We start from the raw sequence: 22,951 nt of genomic DNA, 5'->3' as shown, positions 1-22,951 counted from the left end.
GTCTAACTATATTAATATAGTTTTTAAAAAATCGTTAATAAAAGTTAATAAATCCTAAGAATCCTTATATATTTTTAATATTTTATAATATAAGCTAGTCCTTAACTACTTCTATTTTTAATACTTATATATAGATTTATTTTAATATAATAATACATCTCTCCTTAATAAAATAATTTACCGGGGCCGTACTATATATTACGTATTAAAAAAAACTAAGTATAATACGCTCTATACCTAACTACTAACTAAAATAGCTCCTAATTTTCTATTACTTACTTATAAAGCGAGCTTTATTTACTCTAATATATATAAAACCTCTTAATACTAGCTTATATAAATAGCTAGGTCTAGTATAATCTATTTTTTTATATAAGTATTATCGTTACTTAGGGGGTCTTATAAGAGCTATTTAAAGTACTAACTTATTACCCTAACTTTATATACTTCTAATTTATTTATTATAATTATTATAATTAGGCCGGCGTTAATATACTAAATCTTAATATTTATATTAGCCTAATTATTTATAATACTTATAATATTATTTAGCTAAATTCTATATTATTAAAAAGTACTTTACTACTTTTTAAGTATATTTATATTAATTATAATAGTTATAGTATTAAGCTAGTTAAAAAGGGCGCTTAGCTTAAGAGGGGTAGACTTATTAACGGGTATTTTTAAAATAAGTTCTTATTAAAGTAGTATTTTAATTAGCTAACCTCTTAACTAATTATCTAATTAGCTATCTAAGTAATAGTTTATATATTAATAAGTTTATTTAATAAATTTATTCAATAAATTTATTTAGTTTAAATAGAGAGTAGCTTTAAGTAATATTAAAAGCGATAAGGATAAAAAGAATTTTTATAAGTTTTAGTATAATAAAGTAGTAAATATTAACCTATTTAGCCCTTTTTTTTAAAAACCTCTACGTCGTTATTAAAGTTTGGAACCTCTATAGTTAAAGGCCGCCTCTAACTATTATAACTAACTATTATAATTAACTATTATAACTAACTTCTATTATTAACCTTTTTAATTAGCGCTACTATATAAAGAGTAGCTTACCTATCCTAAATTAAATAGTAGTTTTTATATTAAAATTATTATATTACGTTAAGCGCGTACTTAGGATATATTATATATATTATATAATTAAAAAGTATATTATATTATATAATTTTTTTTAAAAGCGTAATCCCGTTAAAGTCGATTTTTTATACTTATAAAACTAGAAAAAAAACTATTATATAATAGTATATTTAAGGAAGTTTACTTTCTATATATAAAACTCGTATTTAGAGGGCTCTATATATAGTTTAGTATTTTAAAGCTTTTAAAATACTATATAAATATATTTTTTATATATTTTGAAGTTGGGGGAAAAAATAAAAATATTATTAATATAAATAATAATAAAAATATCGACGTATTTTTAAAATACGTAGTTAATTATTATTTAAAAAGTTATTAAAATATTAATAAATCCGAAGAGTATAATAAAGTACTTAAAGAGTCCTCTACGAGTTTAAAATACTATTTTTTACTTATCTCCTTTTTTAATTAAATCTAATTAAATACTTTTTTAAAATTTATAATAATAAACTAATTAGTTTTATAAAATAAATCTCTAAGTTAATAATAAGTAGTAAAGGATAATAATTATTTTTTATAATTTAATTAAGCTTTTTATAGTTAATAATAAGTCTTTATTTTTTTATTTTGTTTTTAATATAAAGAATATTAGTAATTTTATAAGGGAATTTAATAATTAAATATATCTTTTTTTAAGTTTTTTATTAATATATTCGTTAAAATACTCTTATTCTTTTTAGTTTATTAAATATATTAAAAAGAACCCTAATTACCTTCTTTTTTTAAGTTCGATTTTTATATCTTAGTTATTATATTTTAATAATCCTATTTTTTCGGGTTTTATAAATAATTTTATATATATTTAGTACTTTTTAAATATAGTTTAAAATTATTATAATCTTTAATTATTAATACTAATTACGAATTTTCTAGAGCTTTTTACTATTTTAATAAAAGCTATATGTCGTATTTATTTTCGTTTTTTAACAGTTATTAAAAATCTATTTAAACCCTTTTTTTTTTTAAGTTATTTAGTAACTAAATCTTTTTAGAAGACCTAGCTAGTAATCTAATTTATTTATAAGTTATGCTTTTATAATTATAAAATTCTTAGGATAACGTTAATATTTCTAATCTCTATAATATTATACTATAGTTATTTTTATTAATTATTAATATATATTAAGAAGTATACGGTTTCTTAATTAATATATTTATAATTATAATTAACTCGTTCTTTTTTTATTATTTATAATTAATATAAGTTATCCTTTTATATTTATAATAAGTTAAGTTTATTTATTATTTTTAATAAAATATAAGTTTTTTATATGCTATTATTAATAATAGTGTTTAGTTCTCGTTTATAAATATCGAAGTTAATTTATAAGTATACGTTATTACGTTATTTAGTTATATATAAAAACCTTTTTTTTTATTTTTACTTTTCGTTATCTTTTTATAATTAGTTTTTTTAGTTTTTTATTATTTACCTCTTTAAGCAGTTTTTTTATTTATATTTTTCTTAATATTCCCTTTATACCTTAGCCTTTTTAATATAATAAATTTAATATTAATTATATTTATAATCTTCTTATTTTATATATTTACTATTAAAGTACTTTATAAAAAAGCTAGGATCTAGGCTAAATATTATTTTATTATTATTATTAAAGCTTAGTAATATCTAATTAAGTAGTTAGTTTTTTACGTAAATATCTTTAATAAGTTTATTATTACGTTTTTATAAATAAAAACGACTATTTTATTTATATATAAAGTATTAAAAATATTTATTATTTAAGTATTTTATTTAAAATAATTCTTTATAAAAGGGGTTTTTGGGATTAAATAAAGAGTAGTTTTTGTTTATATAAGGGGTTATTATAACCTCTTTATATTCTTTAGTTCTATAAAACTAAATAGTTTAGTTATTTTTAAATAGATAAATATATTTATATTATAACTTATTATTATCTTCTTTAAAACTAATATTATTAATACTAAGTAGTATTTTATAATTAATCTCTATTTAAATATACCGTTAAGTAACGTTATAAAGTTTATTAAAATTATAAAGTAATTTTATTTTATTAAAATAAAAAGAACTAGTTTTTATATTAATATTTTCTTTTTTTTTAAAGTTAAAATTAATTTTTCTTTTTTTTATAACTTTAAAATTAAGAGTCGGTTTTTTAAATATTTTAATTTTATTTTTATATACGAGGTTCTTAAGTTATTCCTTAATTTTATAAATAAACCTTTTATTATTATTTATTTTTTATATTATATAAATAAACTTAATTAGGATTTTATTTAAATCGAGTTCTTTTTTAAACTTAGTAAGTTATTTTTAGTTTATATAGTTTCGTTATATTATATAAATAAAGCTACTTATAATTCTTTTATATTAAGTCCTCTTTTTTTAAGTTTAAAAAGTTATTTTTTTATATTAACTAAGAATTTTTATTTAAGTCGTCTTTTAAAAAAATAAAAAATATTTTTTTTAACGGGGTCTATTTTAGCTTTTTTTTTTATATTTTTATAAATCTAGGAGAGCGTAATAATATATTTAATATTATTTTTTTAAAAAATATAAAGTTAATAAGTAAATATCTTTTTTTTTATTATTATTACTAAGGTTTTAATAAATAGTATAATATCGTATTTAAATTATCTCTTATTTTTAAATTATTTTAAGTACTATTTTATTTATTTTTTACTATTTTAGTAAATAAAATAATTATTATTATAATAAGCTATTTATAAAAGTTATTTATAAGGGACTTCTTTATTTATAATATTAGCTCGCTTTTTTAAAATAAGTTAATATTAAATATACTTAGGTTATTAGTAATCTCTAGCTATATATCCTAGCTTATTATAGTTATAATATTTAAAGTCCTTTTTTTATTATAGTTCTTTATATTTAATAATACTAAGGTTTATAAGTCCTTTATATTATTTATAAAACGTGACTTATTATTATTAGTTTTTTAAGTTATTTTAGTAATTACTTAATAATTTACTATAGTTTTAGTATTTTTTATTAAAGTTAATTTAAGGGCGTTATACTTCTCCTTTTTCTTTACGTCGTTTATATAATTAAGTATTAATTTTAATAATAAGCTCGACATATTATAAGAATTTTATTAGTATTGTTTTTTTATTAAGTTCGTTCTTAATTTTATTTTTTAACCCTTAATAAAATAAAAAAATATAAGTTTCCTTAATAAAATCGAGTTATATTACGAGTTTTTTAAACTTAATAACATAGTACGAAGTAAACTTAGTTTATTAAAAATTAGCTAAGTCTTTTATAGCTTATTATTTTTTATTAAAGTTTTAAAATAAGAATTTAAAGGCACTCTAAAATCTTATTTTATTATTAAAAATATTTATAATTTCTTTTTTATAATAAGGTAAATAGCCGTTATTACTAAGGAATTCTTTTTAAAAAAGTTCGAACTATTTTAAAGCTTATTTTTTAAAAAAAGTTATTATATAAATAACTCGTTTAATTTTATTATAAAAGTTAATAATATAAAATATTTAATAAGTTTTAATTTAAATTAAGAATCCTTTAAAATATTTAATAATTCTATTAAAAATAATAAGTACGTTAAGCTTAAGTTTTTTTTATTTATTTATAAAAGTTTTAATAATATTAATAGTAACTTAGAAAGTTCTAACTTCTTATTTTAAATTATTTTTTTTTTTTTAATTTTTAAATTAGTTATAACTTCCTTAACTATATTTTATAGGGTAGTAATATTTTTATTATTCTTAGTTAGAGTTACGGCTATTTAAATAGAGTTATTATTAAAGAGCTCTATAAGTTCTTTATTTTATTTATTATTTTTCTTAATAATACGTTATATTTTTTTATAATTTACTTTTTTAAAAACCGTATTCTTATTAAAGTTATAAGTAATATTAAGTATTTTATTATCCTTAACCCTAATTAGTTCGCTAACTAAGTTAATAAGTTATTTAGAGTTAAATAAAGGGGTACTTAGGGTTTTAGAAAATATTATTATTTATTTTATTACTTAATAAGTTTTATAAAGTTAACTTATTAAATAAGAGTAATTAAAATATTATAATTAACTAGTTATAATAAGTATATTAGTAAAAGTTAAGGTTATAAATACTAAATAAGTAATATTATAGTTATAAATAGCTTCCCTAAAGCTATATTTATAAATTATAAAATAAATAAGGCTTTAGTAATTAATTATAATTTTATTAAAAAGGGTTTTTAATAAAAATAGTTAAAAATAATTATAAAATTTAATACTAAGTTAATTATTAAAGAAGCTATAAAAAGTCTATCCTTAAGCTTAGCTTAAATTTATATTATATATAAGTTTTGTTCCTAAATATATCTTTTATTCTTTAAGTTATCTTTAATTATTTTAATTTAGAATAATTATTTAGTCCCTAAGTTATATTAAATTATTTTAATTTAGAATAATCCTTATTTTATTAATACGTAACTTATTTATAATTTTTTTATTTTATAAAGAGTAGCCGTATCCCTATTTTATTTATATATATAGTATACTTAGCTACCGCGGCTAGTAAGCTAGCTTCTAAGTTAGTTATATATATTAGGTCGTAATACTTTAGTACGGTAAAAGAGTAGTAAATATTAGCTTATTTAACTCTTTTTTTAAAAACTTTTATATTATTATTAAAGTTTAGAACCTCTACGGTTAAAAAAGACCGCCTCTAACTATTACGGCCGACTATTATAGCTAACTATTATAACTAACTTTTATTATTAACCTTTTTAACTAGCACCGCTATAGAGTAGCTTACTTATCCCGAATTATATAGCGGTTTTTATATTAAAATTATTATATTACGTTAAGTACGTACTTAGGGTATATTATACGTATTATATAGTTAAAAAGTATACTATATTATATAATTTCCCTTAAAAGCGTAATCCCGTTAAGGTTAATCTTTTGTGCTTATAAAGCTAGAAAAAAACCACTATATAAAATAATTTTTATAAAATAAAAAAACTATAAATAAGTTACGTATAAATAAAAAACGGTAATTACGTAATAAAATAATTATTATAATTACTCTAAATAAGCGCTTATTAATATTTACTAAGCGATTATTTAATAAATAAAAATAATTATTAATAAAAGATATATTTACGATTAGACTTATATATAATATAGACTTAAGCCGGGTTTAAAAATAGACTTTTTATAGCTTTTTTAATAATTAACTTAGTATTAGATCTTATAATCGCTTTTAGCTATTTTTATTAAAAACCCCTTTTAATAAAACCTATAATTAATTATTAAAACCTTATTTATTTTATAACTTATAAATATAGCTTTTAAAAGGCTATTTATAACTATGATACTATTTATTTAATACTCGTAACTTTAATTTTTATTAATATACTTATTATAACTAGCTAGTTATAATATTTTAATTACTTTTATTTAATAAGTTTACTTTTTAAAAAACTAACTAAATAGTACGAATATATTAACTATTAATAATAATAATACTATATAGCTTATTAAAGTAGCTATATTTATTATTTAATAATTATATAATATAATATTTAAATTTAAAAATAAGAATAAATAACTTTATACTTAGTTTATAACGCTCTAATCTTTTTTAATATTTAGAACTAAGTACTCTAAACTAGAACTTTATAACGGGTCCCTAAATACTTTTTAAGGATTTTTTATTTAAACTAGGGCCTATTTATATTATTATAAGACCTCTTTTATTATTAAAATAAATAAAGTCTATTATATAACTTTATTTTTTAAAAAGGATACCCTTATTTAGTTTAAACCTTTTATAAAAAACTATTTTAAAAATAAACGTAATATTTAAAATAAAAATATTAAAAAGATTTTTAATAATTATAACGAGTTTAAAAAAAGATTTAAAAAAACTTTTAATAACCCTAATAAAGAACGAATTATTAAATAAAAACTTATAATTTTTATATAAAAAGGGTTAGTTAGTAAGTACGTATTAAAATTTAAATAAATTATTTTTAAACTTAATTAGGGTAATAAAGTACTTATAATAGCTTTTTATTACGGCTTAAAAGAAAAAGTTAAAAACGACCTTTTTTAATAAAACCGGCCTAATAAACTCTATAATTATATTAATATAATAATTAAAATTAATAATAAACTTTATAAATAACGCTTTAAATAAAAAAAATAAAATATTTAGAATAACTAAGCTAAACTTAATAATAAATATAAGTATAAACTAATAATTACTATAATAAAGTATTATAATAAATTAATAAACCTTAGTATTATTAAAAAAGAATAACTTTATTAAAAAAAGGACTTTAAATACTATAATTATAATAAACTAGGATATATAATTAGAAATTACTAATAACCTAAGCGTATTTAATACTAACCTATTTTAAAAAAGCCAGTTAATATTATAAATAAAAAAGTCCTCTATAAATAACTCTTATAAATAGCCTATTATAATAATAACTATTTTATTTATTAAAATAATAAAGAATAAATAAAATAATACTTAAAATAACTTAAAAATAAAGGATAATCTAGGTATATAGTAGTTTTTTTCTAGCTTTATAAGTATAAAAAATCGACCTTAATAAGATTACGCTTTTAAAAGAAATCATATAATATAATATACTTTTTAACTATATAATATACGTAATATATCCTAAGTACGTACTTAACGCAATATAATAATTTTAATATAAAAACTACTATATAATTTAAGATAAATAAGCTACCCTCTTTAGTAATAGTACTAATTAAAAAAGTTAATAATAGAGGTCGGCCGTAATAATTAGCTATAATAGTTAGCTATAATAATTAGAGGCAGCCCTTAATTATAGAGGTTCTAAACTTTAATAATAATATAAAGGTTTTTAAAAAAAAGGGCTAAATAAGCTAATATTTACTACTCTTTTATTATGCTAAAGCTCGTAAAGATTTTTTTTATCCTTATTACTTCTAATATTACCTAAAGCTACTTTTTATTTAAACTAAATAAATTTACTAAATAAATCTACTAAATAAACCTATTAATATATAAACTACTACTCTACTTCTAGTATATAGTTAGTAATTAATAAGCTAAAAATACCTATTAATAAGTCTATCCCTCTTAAGCTAAGTACCCTCTTTAGCTAGCTCGACGCTATAACTATTGTAACTAACGTAAATATACTTAAAAAATAATAAAGTACTTTTTAATAATATAGAATCTAACTAAGTAATAATATAAACGTTATAAATAGCTGAGTTAATACGGATATTAAAATTTAATATATTAATACTAACTTAGAAATTATACTCTATGGAGTTAGAAATCCCTTTAATACGGGCTATATTATAAATATAAGGGAATATATAAAGGGCCCCTTAACCCTTAATAAAAAAGAGTATATAATATAAAATCTAGCTACTTATATAAACTAGTACTAAGAGGTTTTATATATATTAAAGTAAGTATAGCTTACCCTCTAAATAGTTACATAGGGGAAGGTTAGGAGTTTTAATTAGTAGTTAGATATAGAGCGTAATATACCTAGTTTTCTTAGATTTATAACAGGTTAGTAAGGCGATTACAAAATATAAAGACTATAAGGTTACTAAAGATCTTACCCTAATACGTAATATATAGTACGGCCCTAGTAAATTACTTCGTCGGGGGGATAATCTAAGTATAATATTATACTATTTATTAAAACCCTAGTAATAATAATAATAAAAAAAGATACTTACTTACCGACCTTATATTTTTTAAAAAAAATAATATTAAATATATTATTACGCTCTCTTAGATTTATAAAAATATAAAAAAAGAAAACTAAAACGGACCTTATTATAAAAAATATACTTTAGTTTTTTAAAAAATAGATTAAATAAAAACTTTTAATTAATATAAAAAAGTAACTTTTTAAATTTAAAAAAAAAGGACTCGATATTAAAGAAATTATAAATAGCCTCGTTTATATAATATAATAAAACTATATAAACTAAAAATAATTTATTAAGTTTAAAAAAGGACTCGATTTAAATAAATTTCTAACTAAATTTATTTATATAATATAAAAAATAAATAGTAATAGAAAATTTATTTATAAAATTAAAAAAATAATTTAAAAACCTTATATATAAAAATAAAATTAAAATACTTAAAAAACTGACTCTTAATTTCGGAGTTATAAAAAAAAAAGATTAACTTTAATTTTAAAAAAGAAAATATTAAAATAAGAACTAGTTTTTTTTATTTTAATAAAATAAAATTACTTTATAATTCGAACGAACTTCGTAATATTATTTAATAATATATTTAAATAGAAATTAATTATAAAATACTATTTAATATTAATAATACTAGTTTTAAAAAAGACGATAACGAATTATAATATAAATATATTTATTTATTTAAAAATAACTAAACTATTTAGTTTTATAAAACTAAAAAACGTAAAAAGATTATAATAACCCCCTATATAAATAAAAACTACTCTCTATTTAACCCCGAGGACCCCTTTTATAAAGAATTATTTTAAATAGAGTACTTAAATAATAAGTACTTTTAGTACTTCGTATATAAATAAAATAGTTATTTTCATTTATAAAAACGTAATAATAAGCTTATTAAAAATATTTATATAAAAAACTAACTACTTAGTTAAATATTACTAAGTTTTAATAATAATAATAAAATAATATTTAGCTTAGACTTTAGTTTTTTTATAAAGTACTTTAATAATAAATATATAAAATAAAAAAACTATAAATATAATTAATATTAAGTCTATTATATTAAAAAAGCTAAGGTATAAAAAGAATAATAAGAACTACGTAAATAAAGTACTTAATAAAAAAAGTATATATTAAAAAACTAAAAGAACTAATTATAAAAGAATAATAAAAAATAAAAATAAAAAAAAGTTCTTATATATAACTTAATAACGTAACGACGTATATTTATAAGTTAACTTTAATATTTATAAATAAGGACTAAATACTATTATTAATAGTAATATATAAAAAACTTATATTTTATTAAAAATAGTAAATAAACTTAATTTATTATAAATATAAAAAAATAACTTATATTAATTATAAATAATAAAAAGAGAACGAGTTAATTATAATTACGGATATATTAATTAAAAAACCGTATACTTTTTAATATATATATTAATAATTAATAAAAATAATTATAATATAATATTATAAAGATTAGAAATATCGATATTATTTTAGGAATTTCGTAATTATAAAAGTATAACTTATAAATAAATTAAATTATTAACTAAGTTTTTTAAAAAAATCTAGTTATTAAATAACTTAAAAAGAAAAAGGGTTTAAATAGATTTTTAATAGTTTTTAAAAAACGAAAATAAATATAATATATAATTTTTATTAAAATAGTAAAAAGCTCTAAGAAGTTCGTAATTAATATTAATAATTAAAAATTGCTATAACTTTAAACTATATTTAAAAAATACTAAATATATATAAAATTATTTATAAAACCTAAAGAAATAGGATTATTAAAATATAGTAATTAGGATATAAAAATCGAATTTAAAAAAAGAATATAACCTAGGTTCTATTTAATATACTTAATAAATTAAAAGAAATAAGAATATTTTAATAAATATATTAATAAGAAACTCGAAAAAAGATATATTTAACTATTAAACTCTTTTATAAAATTCTTTTTATTTTTTATATTAAAAAAGAATAAAAAATTAAAACTTATTATTAATTATAAAAGACTTAACGAAATTACGAAAAAGAATTATTACCCCTTATTACTTATTACTAAGCTTAGAGATTTATTTTATAAAACTAATTAGTTTATTATTATAAATTTTAAAAAAGTATTTAACTAGATTTAAATTAAAAAAAAAGATAAATAAAAAATAGTATTTTAAACTTATAAAAGACTTTTTAAATACCTTATTATACCTTTTAAACTTATTAATACTTTAATAACTTTTTAAATAATAATTAACTACGTACTCTAAAAGTACGTTAATATTTTTATTATTATTTATATTAATAAGATTTTTATTTTTTTTTTAATTTTAAAATATATAAAAAGTATATTTATATAGTATCTTAAAAGCTTTAAAATACTAAACTATATACTAAATCCTTTAAATACGAGTTTTATATATAAAAAATAAACTTTTTTAAATATATTATTATACTAAGATAAATCTATATATAAGTATTAAAAATAGAAATAATTAAGAACTAGCTTATATTATAAAACGTTAAAAATATATAAAAATTCTTAAAATTTATTAATTTTTATTAACGATTTTTTAAAAACTATATTAATATAATTAAATTTCTTAATAACTTAATATAAAAAGATACCCTATTTATTTAAAATCTTAAGTATAAAAAAGTATTTATTAAAATTAAGAATATAATTATTTTTAAACTAGTTATTATAATCTTAGACCTTTAAAAACTTTTTAAAATTAAAACTAATACTTCGGACTTTATTATAAAAATAGTTTTAGAATAATAAAATAAGTAAAAGATTTTTTATTTATATTACTTTTATTTTAAAGTATTTTATAAAATAAAATTAAATTAATAAATTTATAATAAGGAATTAATAATAATTATCGAAGTATTTTAAAAATAGAGATTATAGTTATTTAGAATTAAATATAAAGTTATAGTTTATATAAACTATAAAAGCTTTATAAACTTTATAATAAATAAGAACTTAAATAAATAATAAGTTAAATAAAGCGAATTCTTATTTAAATATAATTTTTAAATTATTTATTAAAAAGGTTTAAAAAATAGTAAAATAGACGCTCTTAATAAAAAACCTAATTATAAAGTTATAGTTTTTAAAGAAATATAAGTTATTTTTAAATAAGAGAAAAATAAAAGCCTTATACTAATTATAAAACTTTTTATAATAATTAAAAAAATTAATACTAGTTTAATTAAAAAGATAACTCTTAAGCTTATTATAAGAATTTATAATATATTAATATATAGTTATTAAAAAGTTATTAAAATATAAAAATAGATTTATTAATATTATAATAAATCCGCTATACGTATTAAAATTATAGAAGTAATTAAGGACTATACGACTTATAAAAAAAATAAAAATAGCTTATATAAGCTTTATAATAAGCTATAACTATTATAATTATTAATAAAAGTATAATAATTAATTATATAGGATTTTATTATTAAACTACTAAAGTTTAAAGAACTATTTATTAAAGTATAATATAATAATATTTTAGTTATAATTAACTAACTTACTAAGTTTATATACTTTATTTTTTATAAAAAATTAAGTATTATAAAAAACTTAATATATATATTTATTAAAAGAAATTATTTTAAATAGAAATAAGCTATTTATTTTAAAGTTTTAAAAATCTCTAATTTCGTAACTTAGTATAAATTATAAACTATTAATATTATTTTACTTATAAACTAATAAATAAATAAAAAGAATTAACTAAATCCTCGAAATATATTTTTATTATTATATAAACTATAATTAAGATAATTAAGTAGTATTTTTATTAATAACTTAGTTCGTATATAATAGTATAGTTAATAAAAATATAAAAAAATCCCCGTTTTATTTTAATTATAAATTTTAATTAATAATATATAGAGAAATATAATAAGGATTATAAGTTATAAAAGCTATAATAAATATAAATAAACTTAAAAAAATTTATAAATAAGCTTTATTAAACCTCGAGTTTATATAATAATATATAAAGAAAAATATAAATAAATTAAGGATTAGAAAACTATTTTTAAAAAAGGGGGATAGTACTTATCTCTTTTATTATAATATTAAAATAAAATAACTAAGTAATAAATTAAATTATAAAAAACTTAGATTTTTTAAAATTATTAAAAAAGTCTTATTAGTTAATTACGAATTAAGATTACTAAATATAATACGATATTACCCTATTTTTTATATTTTATTATTTAAACTTTTATTAAGAGGTTTATATATAAAAAACTATATTATTATTAAACTAAACTAACTTAAATACGAAGTTAAAAAAATTATTAATTATAAAATAAAGGCTAATAAAAAAATACTTTATTAAATAAAAGGACTATAAATATAAAGAAAATATATAAAAACTTATTATAAACTTTTAAAACTCTTAAGAATTGCTTTAAAAGTATTAAAATTAAAATTAAAACTAAAACTCTTAGCTATTATAGCGTCTTAGTTAACTATATTAAAAGTATTATAAAGTTATACTTCTTACGTAGTAAATAATTTATTTTTATTAATAACTACTTTAAGAAAATTAAAAATCGCTTTTTTTTTTTTTAAATACTATCCTTTTTCTTTTTAAAAACGATTTAATTTTAATAAAAACTTATTTATTTTAGTTTATATATAATATAGGGCCTCCGCTCGTTTTTAAAAAAAAAGCTCTTTTATTTCTTTTTTATATTCTAATTTATCGGCTTTAAATAAAAAACGATTTATTATAAACATAATTAATATAGGGAATACTAAAAAAAAAAAAAGAACTTATAATTATATATAGTATTAATAATTATATTATAAAAATAATTACAATATATATATCTATAATACCTCGATTTACCCTCTAGTATTTTATATTTTTACCCCGATAAGTAATAAAAAGAGCAAAGTATTACGATTTCGAATCCTTACTTCTTAATTTTAAAAATAAACTTTAACTAATAATATATTAAAGATCTAGTAAATATTTTAATATTTTTAAAAAACCTACTTAATAAGCCCTAACCTAGGCTACGACGACTTATTTATAAGTTTATAGGACTAGATTTTTAAAAAAGAGACTTAATATTATAATTTAATATATATAACTAAAACTAGGGCCCGCTTTATAAGCTTATAGTAGCTATAGTATATTATATATATAAGAATATAAAAATATAAAATAATTCTTATAAAATAAAAGAACTATAAATAAGTTATATATAGATAAAAAACGGTAATTATATAATAAAGTAATTATTATAATTATTCTAAATAAGTACTTACTAATATTTACTAAGTAATTATTTAATAAATAAAAGTAATTATTAATAAAAAATATATTTATAGTTAGACTTATATATAATATAGACTTAAGCTAGGCTTAAGGATAGACTTTTTATAGCTTTTTTAATAATTAATTTAGTATTAGATCTTACGATTACTTTTAACTATTTTTATTAAGAACCTCTTTTAATAAAAACTATAATTAATTACTAAAACTTTATTTATTTTATAATTTATAAACATAGTTTTAAAAAAGCTATTTATAATTACGATATTATTTATTTAATACTCGTAGCTTTAATTTTTATTAATATACTTATTATAACTAGCTAGCCGTAATATATAATTAATAATTTAATAATTCGACTATTAGTAAAGATATATTTAATTATAAATATCTAAGTACGCGAACTAAGCTCTTTTTTTATATTATTATAGTTTTTATTATATTTAAAACTAAGTTATTAAATCCCTTACTTTTTAAAATATTAGTTTTATTTATATTATACTTATTAGCCTATTTAATATTACTAATTTCTAATATATTAAGTAATTTAAATTATAACTTAATTATATTAGTAATAGCTCTATTTAAATATTTTAAATCGATAATACGACTTCTCTAGACTTCAATTAATAAGTTCTTTTTTAAAAAAGCGTCTATTTATCTTTTTTTCAGAGGATTTATATTCCCTTAAGATTTTAAAACTTGCTTAGTAAATTCTTTAAACTATTTATAAGTTAATATAATATTTAAATTATATTAAATATAAACTTATTAAACTAGCTAATTTTCTTATTATAAAAAAAGCCTTTAGAGGTTTATAAATACTATTATTTTTATTTAATAACCTCTTTTATAATTATAAAAAATTAATTTTAAAATTCCGAACTTAATTGAGGCCTAATTAATTAAAAAACCTCTTTTAATAACTTTAAAAACCTAAATAACTTTATTTTTAATATATAAAACTATTATATATTAATAAATAAGTATATAAAAAAGAATTATATTTAAACGATTTTTATAATTATTATAGTAGTTTAAAAATCGTAAGTAGGGTTTTAATACAGTAGCTAGGATAGAGAAATGGGGTGGCTAAAAGGGGGGGGTGGCCAAAAGGGGGTAGGTCGACTTAATACATTAGGCATGATCGACCTTGGCTACCCATTGAGGTCTAGAAACACTCGAGCGAGCGTAGTTGGCCTTGGTTGTTTGGTACCATTGTTCATTTGAGGACACCCATCATCGACTACAATCGGAATAAGAAACAAACTATAGTCTCAAACACTAGTTTCTTTGGGTTTAAACCGCCGTTAATTGAGAGGACTTTTGTCTTTGACCTGATTCGATTTGATGCATGTCACGAGGAAACATTTACGAAATAGTCTAAGGCACAGGTAGACAGCAGCTGAGAGGTCACATGCAGATTCCATCTATGCCAATGATACCTTTTGACATGCCTCGACGCTGTGCGATTGTTTTGACAACAGAAATGCCAACAGAATTCGATGAAGGCCTGAATCAAACAAAATGACATGGACAAGAACAGGGTGGGGAATGCCCAGATATGCTCCCCATTATCGCGTGGCCGGGCCGAGAGCATCGCCAGGCACAGATGAGATGATGAGATCACCCTTGACCGTTGCCAATGGTGTGAATTGCGACACTGACACGGCACTTGTTTGCCGCGGGACCAGGGACCTTTGCCTACCGGTCTAACCTATCTTCAGCAGGTGTTATTCCCATGTGCCCCCGCAACCCGGAACTAGAGCGAAAAAAAAGTTCTTATGCTGACCAAAGGTCCCAACGGTCTACAGACCAACGGGCCAACGGTAACGGTAGGATATCACCCCTAATTTGATAGATAAGGCGAGCGCTGCCGATCTTTGTCTTTTCGTGCTAATAACAAGGTAGCTTCCCGTCTCGCAGCTCGTAACCCCCCATCCGTCGCGCGTAAACCCCTCTACCTTTTTTGAACTTTGGGCATAGGAATTGTCAGACTCTTCGAGTCTTAGTCAGGTGGGTGACTAAGACTGACTCGAGCTCGTAAGTCGAGTCTCTAAGAGGCCCTACAGTTTCTTAGACTCGACTCAGACCCGGAGTAACGGACTTCGAAATTCATCTTTAGTCAACGACTTTCCAACTTCGGTCGCGTCCAATATCGGTAGGAAAACGAGTGAGGCACTGCTCCCCGACCTACCGCCGCTCGGGTGCAGATATGCAGGCCAAGAGTTGCGGCAACTGGGGTCGCGCCCCAGTCTTGTGGTAACCTCGTACATGCGACCTGCCATCTTGAGCTAGCTCCTCCTGTGATGAGAGCAATACAAGCTCATGCGATTGGGATGAACGCCCACTCGACATCCGATGGTGACATCGACAGTCTCCAGAAAACGAAAACGGGTTGCCCCTCGGGTCGTTTGTCGTTGAGAAGTGGATGACGACTACAATGGGGGACTCCTTCGACTGCCAGACCCGAGTGGTATAAGAGACGCGCCGCCGCAGTCTGCGGGCGGTCGGGGATGCGTCTGTCGAGCTTGAGACTGCAGCCCAGCTTTCGACTCGATAGCCAAAAGTTGTGTCGTGTTACTCTCGTTCAATAGGCAAGATGCGCAGCTCCTCGATTGCCGTGCCGGCTTTGCTGGCCAGCGCAGCTGATCTCGCTGTCGCGCAGTTCCCCAACTCGACGGTCCCCGGCAACAGCTCTGAGCCTTGTGCTGCCGTGAGCGCTGCTTGGGCTTCGCAGCATGCGCGTGCTCCTACAGGTACTTGGAATCCCGACAATGAGATGTCCCGTTGACGTAGACTGACAATGGTGATGCTGTAGTTGTCCCGACTGTACCGGCTCAGTTGGCCTACGACTGCCTCAACTCCGTCCCTCTCGGAAAGGAGGCAGCCATTGAGCTTGTGGACTCTCTGTTCCCATACCTCGAGTGGCAGAGTGGTAAGTCCACACCGAATGATTTTGTTGAAATCTCTGAACCCTGAACTAACCTGGCTCTAGACGCTGCTTACAAGGCAGATCCCCCACCAGAGTACGACTTCCCGGCCTACGACCTCTTCGCAGCCGCCTCGAGCATCAGACAGAACTTGGTCGACGATGTTTACACCAGCGAATACGCCTTCCAGTCTGCTCTCTACGAGGAAGTGTTCGGTCCTGGTCACGACGGCCACTTCGTGTACTACCCCGACTTGCTCACGGCGGTGTTTGAGTGGACCCGTCAGCGGGGCTTGGTCTCCATTAGCGAGGATGGATCATCTCTGCCAGTGATCAAGATCTACGGTACGTTCTGACTCGACGATGGTGAATCTATGAAGGTTATTCTAACTCTTCTCTAGAGGAGGTCATCTCTACGCCCGAGACTGCGTCCGCAGTCAAGCTCATCAACGGCATCGAGGCTTCCAAGTTTCTCGAGGACACCGTCAACAAGGCCAACTGGAACCGTGATGCTAACTCCGCCTACAACTCCATGTTCTTTGAGAAGTCTGGACAGGCCACCGGAATTGGCAACGGCTACTTCAGCTCTGGCGGTCGTGTCAGGTATGTTGGATGAGTCAATAATGAGTTAGTGAAACGTACTAACATGGTTAATAGATACATCTACCAAGGCGCCAACACGACTCTTACTTTTGAGAACGGCACCGAGGTCACCTTTGAGAACCATGCACGGGTTAAGAAGGATCTCACCGGCATTGTAGACGGCCCCTCCTTTTACGCCAAGTTCTGCAACCCTCTCAGCCCGGCCTCCGGCACCCCGTCCGGCACCTCCCCTTCCAATGCCTCCACCCCTATCCTTCCAGGCTACCCTGAACCCGTCGTCACCACCAGCGACGGCGTTGTGTCCGGCTACTACCTCGAGGGCGAAGGTTTCGAGGACGTTGCCGTCATTGTCCTGACCGCCTTCGAGAACGAGAGCCCTGCCGAGTTCCAAAAGGTCGCCCAGGATTTCTACACCGCCGCCCTCTCCGCCGGCAAGACCAAGCTCGTCATCGACTTCCAGCAGAACGGCGGCGGCTACATCCTCCAGGGTTATGACTTCTTCCGCCAGCTGTTCCCCGAGACAGACCAAGATGGCTTCTCCCGCTGGAAGGAGAGCGACGGCTTCGTTGCCGCGGCCCAGATTGTCTCCGACATTGTGGCTGATGTGGACATCTACACCAGCGATGATGAGAACCTGATTTCCCTGGCTGAGAGCTGGTTCAACTGGCGCTACGACTACAACCTCACCAACCAGCCCTTCACCTCCTACGAGGACAAGTTCGCGCCCCAGGTTTTCCAGAACACCTCCTACACGGACCTCATGCGCTGGAACCTCAACGATCCGCTGACTACCACCAACGCCACCTTTGGTCTTGGTATCGAAATCCACGGGTACGGCAACCTCACCGGCCTTCCCCAACCCTTCGCCGCTGAGAACATTATCATCCTCTACGACGGTGTCTGCGCTTCTACCTGCACCCTGGCCTCCGAGTTCCTCCGCCTCCACGGCGGCGTCAAGTCCGTCGCTTTCGGCGGTCTCCCTGTTGAGGGACCCATTGAGGGTGTCGGCGGCATCAAGGGCTCTCAGGTCCTCGACTGGAGCAACATCTACGGCTACACCGAGTTCCTCCTTCCCTACGCCTCCACTGACGAACAAAAGGCCGCTTTTGCTCGCTACACCGACCTGCCCTTGAACCGCAGTCTCGCGGCTGCCGTCAACGTCCGCGATCAGATCCTGAGGGACAACGTGGATGATGGTATCCCTGCGCAGTACGTCCGCGAGGAGGCTGACTGCCGTCTTTACTGGACTCTGCCCATGATCAAGGATGTCACCGAGATCTGGAAGGCTACTGCGAACGCTGCGTTCAACGGTGGAAAGTGTGCTTACGGAGGTATTGTTAAGCGCGATGTTTCTGCCAAGGCGGCTGTCAAGCGCAGCGAGTACTTGGCTGCTTCGAGCCTCAAGGAGAGGGCTGCTCCTGTTCGTCGTGATGAACCTGTTGCCAATGATCGCTTCTGGCAAGACAAGTACGTGCTGAAGGCTATTGACTAACGTACTTGGTGCATGCGATTTGTACTGTAAAAGAGATCTTAAAATGAACAATTCCAGGAAAAAAGCTCTACATCCGTATGTTATGTGTATCGAGGTTTCGGAACAGGTTAAACGAATGACAATCCTCATTATTGGCCGTACAAGTCCATAATCATTCACTCTTCTTATCTGAAGAAAGGTACGAACCACCATCTTTGTCCCTTGAGTTCGGTGGACATTCCCGTCGCTTCTGGAGGGAAAGCTTCTCTTAAGTCGGAAACCTCCTTCTCTGTAAAGATTTTATAATCCTCAATGGCTTCGATTGTTTCCCGACTCGTCGGCACCCAGACATGGCTATCAGCTTCAGCTCCATCTTCGATATCGCTGCGCCTCAGGACTGCACCGCATTCTATCATTAGTTTGCAGGCTTCGAATGCATTTTGCGGGCGTCCAAATGCAGAAATATTCTGCAGTCTATCAAGAAATGTTCTAAATTCAACGATCAGTTCAAACTGCTCGTTGGGAAGTTCGAGGCGGGAAAGAAGCTCGCGGAGAAGCGACAAATCTACGAAATCCGTCGAGATCATTTCTGGGGGGTCGCCGGCCTCCACATATATTGCACCTGCCAGGACACTTCTCACCGCAGCAAAGAGATGCTTTCTGTGCGGCAATCTCTGCGTAGGTGTTGATAGAGTAGCTTGTACCGCAACAGTTGTTCTTGCCCAGATCTGGCATGCTAGGCGGAAAGAATCCAAAGCACCTGGACTGTCGAGGCTTGTCCGCAAGTCGTCCATCATTTTTTTACAAACATTGAGAAGCCCCGGGCCTGAGGCTAGGACGTCTTGACTCTCCGCTTGCTCAATCGTGTGTAAAGACCTGACTAGAAAACCTACGCCAATGCCAACATTGCTTTTGTCCTCTTGCACTTGTACTCGCAATGACGGACCGGACTCTGCGAATGACTTAGCAAGCCAATAACGTTGGTGTTTGAGTGGAATCTGTAGCTGAAAAATGTTGGAACGCTGCAGAAATTCTACCACTGTTCGGTGGAGAAATCCAATTCTCAGATTCGATGGCGCCGGCGCATCCACCTCCCAGCTTTGGACCAAGTCGCAACACTGAGCCAAGATTTGATCTCTCTTCCTTGGCACATTGTAATCAGCCTGCAGAAGAGACATTTGCATCTTTAATGATAATGGTGGGTCAGAACCCCGATTAATCGGCTTTTGATGTTGATATTGACGGTAGAGAGCTTCTTCAGCATCCGGTTGGATTTCGACCGATCCGGTAGAAATGCTGCCCCAATTACTCGTCCAAGACGTGCTTCTTGTATTCAATGATCTGAACAACTTTGTAGATTTAGAGCCGCTCATGTTTTCAAAGTAACTATCCATGGTCAAGAAGCAAACAACCGGAACAGGCATGTCTGCAATCAATAGCATGGAAAAGATTCTAGATGCGGTTTCCCTATAGACGTCTTCGATAGAATCAAGCATCCGCTGGAAGAATTCGTCGAGATCGGAAGGAAAGTCTGCAACTCTCTTTTGTAATATTGTTAGGTCGTCCCAGTTGTCTAAGCCGCGTGTGAGAGACTTGACAACCAGAGCAACCCAAAAGAAAACGCCTTCTGACTTCAGCGAGATAATCTCGATCAGATTCGTAGCCTCCGTTGGATGTATTCTCAGTAAACTTTGATAATGATCATGCTGTCTCAGGACGTCGCGCACGTAGATTGCCATATCTTGAGCTGTCAGCTGGTCCATCCTGATGCGGGTAAGGGAGTTGCCGTAAGCATCTTCAAATGTCCGCCATGGCCGGCTTGCACAGCAAATCTTTATGCCAGAAGTATGAGCCATGTTGTCGAGAAACTTGAGTAAGTCCTTGTGGTCGCCCTTGTACTCATCAAGCCCGTCTATGAACATCAGGATGCGCTTCGTAGGTAACGAGGCGCCCCTGAGACGTTCAAAAGCACCAAGTAACTCCTCGATTGTCCAAGATTCAAGCGTGTGTGTCAGACTGGCGTACCTCTCCGGGAAGGCATCGGGTATGAGTTCCGGGCATTTCACCATGATCTGGAACAGCAGCGCTCTGAGAAGACCTTCTTGGGAGCTTTGAAGGCCATTTCTGATACCCCAAAAGAAGTGGCTGGCAATGACAAGTTGATGCGGGCCCGCCCAAATGTTTGCTAGCTGCGACGTCTTTTCGTGCCCAGTTACGAACTTCATCAGTGTCGATTTCCCAGAACCCGGTTTTCCAGTAATCCAGAATATGCCGTTGGGGCTTTGGAGCCAGGAAGAGAAATTGACGTTGGTGGATTCTTGAAAAATCCATTCAAACGTGTTTTGGTGGGCTATGGGGATCTCGGTTTGTCGTTCAATTATCTGTGCAAATCGCAGGCTTTTGAGAATTTGCAGAATGTTGCCCTGATGTTTCACGTCCTCTACGAAGCGGGAAAGCATCGAAGAAAATACTTCCAACTCTATCGTAGACGAGGCCTCATCTTCGGACTTCAGAAGTTTGCCGATGTCCTTAGACATTCGGTCCAGCCTAGCATTGGTGGCACAATTCCAAGCTGCTGAAGCATCACCCAGAGACCGTACATGGTCAGATACCGCGGAACGATGCTGGCTAGAGGACTGTTTCAGCTTTGCGATGGTTTCGAAGAGTGAAAACTAACAAGAGAAGTGTTTGAAGTCCCTCGAAGATTGCAGCTTTGATTTCCCGGAGTCTCTTTTGAATGTCGATAATACTGCTTTCCTTAAAATATGCTCTGACGGAGAGCTTGGCCTTTGTGAACCTCGGGTACTTGCCATCGATAGCAGTTGTTAGACCATCCGCCGCATCAACAAGTTCTTTTGAAGTTTTTATGCAACGCTGCAGAAGGCTATTCATGCCGGCATCCATCTTGACGTTGACATCTGTCTGCAGCCGAACACAGCGGCGTTGCAAATCTTCGGCCATGGTTTTCAGTTCAACTAATCGCGGTATCAAACCATCATCTGTGATACTGCGATACGTACTGACGATGGAGAACGATACTTTGAGCCCGAGCTCGAGAAATTGGACAATGTTGGCTGCAACGCCGAGTGCTGCTAATTCGGCCATGATGAGAGCGACTCATGGGCGGATGATTGCTCTTCGTCTTGAGATTTCCAGTGACCCCGCTTTCGTACGGGTGATGAAGCTGAGAAGATCCCAACACAAGAGGCTGCCTGGACTGACCGATAGGTCAGGCTATCAGCTGCCTGATCTTGGCAATGGCCACGCACGCTGACAGCCACCGCCACATTCCCGTGAATTCTGCAGGCGGATGTAAGCCCACCAAAGTAGTGCATCTTCTTGTGCAACACAGGCTTGAGCAGGCGAACCGCATGACGTCTACGCCAAGTCATGTGAAACGATACTCATCGTCAAGGACGCTGGTTGGTTGAAGAAGGAAAACCAAGGAGCCTATTTATGTGCGCGCGTCTAAGTGAAGGGCTGGCAATCTTGGAGTACAGAGGAACATGGCGAGCATGACCACCAGAGACATTCCTTACCCTCGGGCTCATCAACACGTTACATCTTGTATAGACGCATTAAATTGAAACTAGCCAGATGTTGTTAGAATAGCATCGTTGGAGGTCGAGGAGTATATGCACACGTTAGCTTGTATAGCGCCGCCCTTCATTCGAGAGTAACCTAAGAAGTGTCTAGTAGAGTCGGGCAGGCACCTGATCAGGTACCTACCCAAGTTCCAGTTCAGAATTGCAAA

General features: G+C 27.8%; 5 protein-coding genes across 5 annotated transcripts; 3 read left to right on the top strand and 2 right to left on the bottom strand.

Annotated features, from left to right (window-relative positions):
* Positions 1-10,816: 10,816 nt before the first annotated feature.
* CTAM01_08312 (uncharacterized protein) lies at positions 10,817-10,975 on the top strand (the record flags this gene model as incomplete). The annotated part of the gene is made up of 1 exon (XM_060524333.1): positions 10,817-10,975. A coding segment is annotated over one exon (159 nt), but the record flags the coding sequence as incomplete, so codon positions are not given.
* A 2,019-nt stretch (positions 10,976-12,994) lies between these two features.
* On the top strand, positions 12,995-13,177 carry CTAM01_08311 (uncharacterized protein; the record flags this gene model as incomplete). Its single annotated transcript, XM_060524332.1, has 1 exon — positions 12,995-13,177. A coding segment is annotated over one exon (183 nt), but the record flags the coding sequence as incomplete, so codon positions are not given.
* A 3,616-nt stretch (positions 13,178-16,793) lies between these two features.
* Positions 16,794-19,218, top strand: CTAM01_08310 (uncharacterized protein; the record flags this gene model as incomplete). Its single annotated transcript, XM_060524331.1, has 5 exons — positions 16,794-16,950; positions 17,013-17,129; positions 17,190-17,468; positions 17,525-17,726; positions 17,781-19,218. The coding sequence occupies 5 exons, from the start codon at positions 16,794-16,796 to the stop codon at positions 19,216-19,218; spliced, it is 2,193 nt and encodes a 730-aa protein (XP_060381174.1).
* A 164-nt stretch (positions 19,219-19,382) lies between these two features.
* CTAM01_08309 (uncharacterized protein) lies at positions 19,383-20,375 on the bottom strand (the record flags this gene model as incomplete). Its single annotated transcript, XM_060524330.1, has 1 exon — positions 19,383-20,375. One exon carries the CDS (start codon positions 20,373-20,375, stop codon positions 19,383-19,385), a length of 993 nt encoding a protein of 330 aa, XP_060381173.1.
* Positions 20,376-20,502: 127 nt separating this feature from the next.
* Positions 20,503-22,302, bottom strand: CTAM01_08308 (uncharacterized protein; the record flags this gene model as incomplete). Its single annotated transcript, XM_060524329.1, has 3 exons — positions 20,503-20,538; positions 20,607-21,825; positions 21,875-22,302. The coding sequence occupies 3 exons, from the start codon at positions 22,300-22,302 to the stop codon at positions 20,503-20,505; spliced, it is 1,683 nt and encodes a 560-aa protein (XP_060381172.1).
* Between the last annotated feature and the right edge of the window lie 649 nt (positions 22,303-22,951).

The sequence above is a fragment of the Colletotrichum tamarilloi genome, assembly GCF_030869305.1.
Source record: "Colletotrichum tamarilloi strain Tom-12 chromosome Unknown Scaffold_28.1, whole genome shotgun sequence".
Taxonomy (NCBI): domain Eukaryota; kingdom Fungi; phylum Ascomycota; class Sordariomycetes; order Glomerellales; family Glomerellaceae; genus Colletotrichum; species Colletotrichum tamarilloi.
Note: the sequence above shows the minus strand (reverse complement) of the source record. Positions and strands in the feature narration are given on the sequence as shown.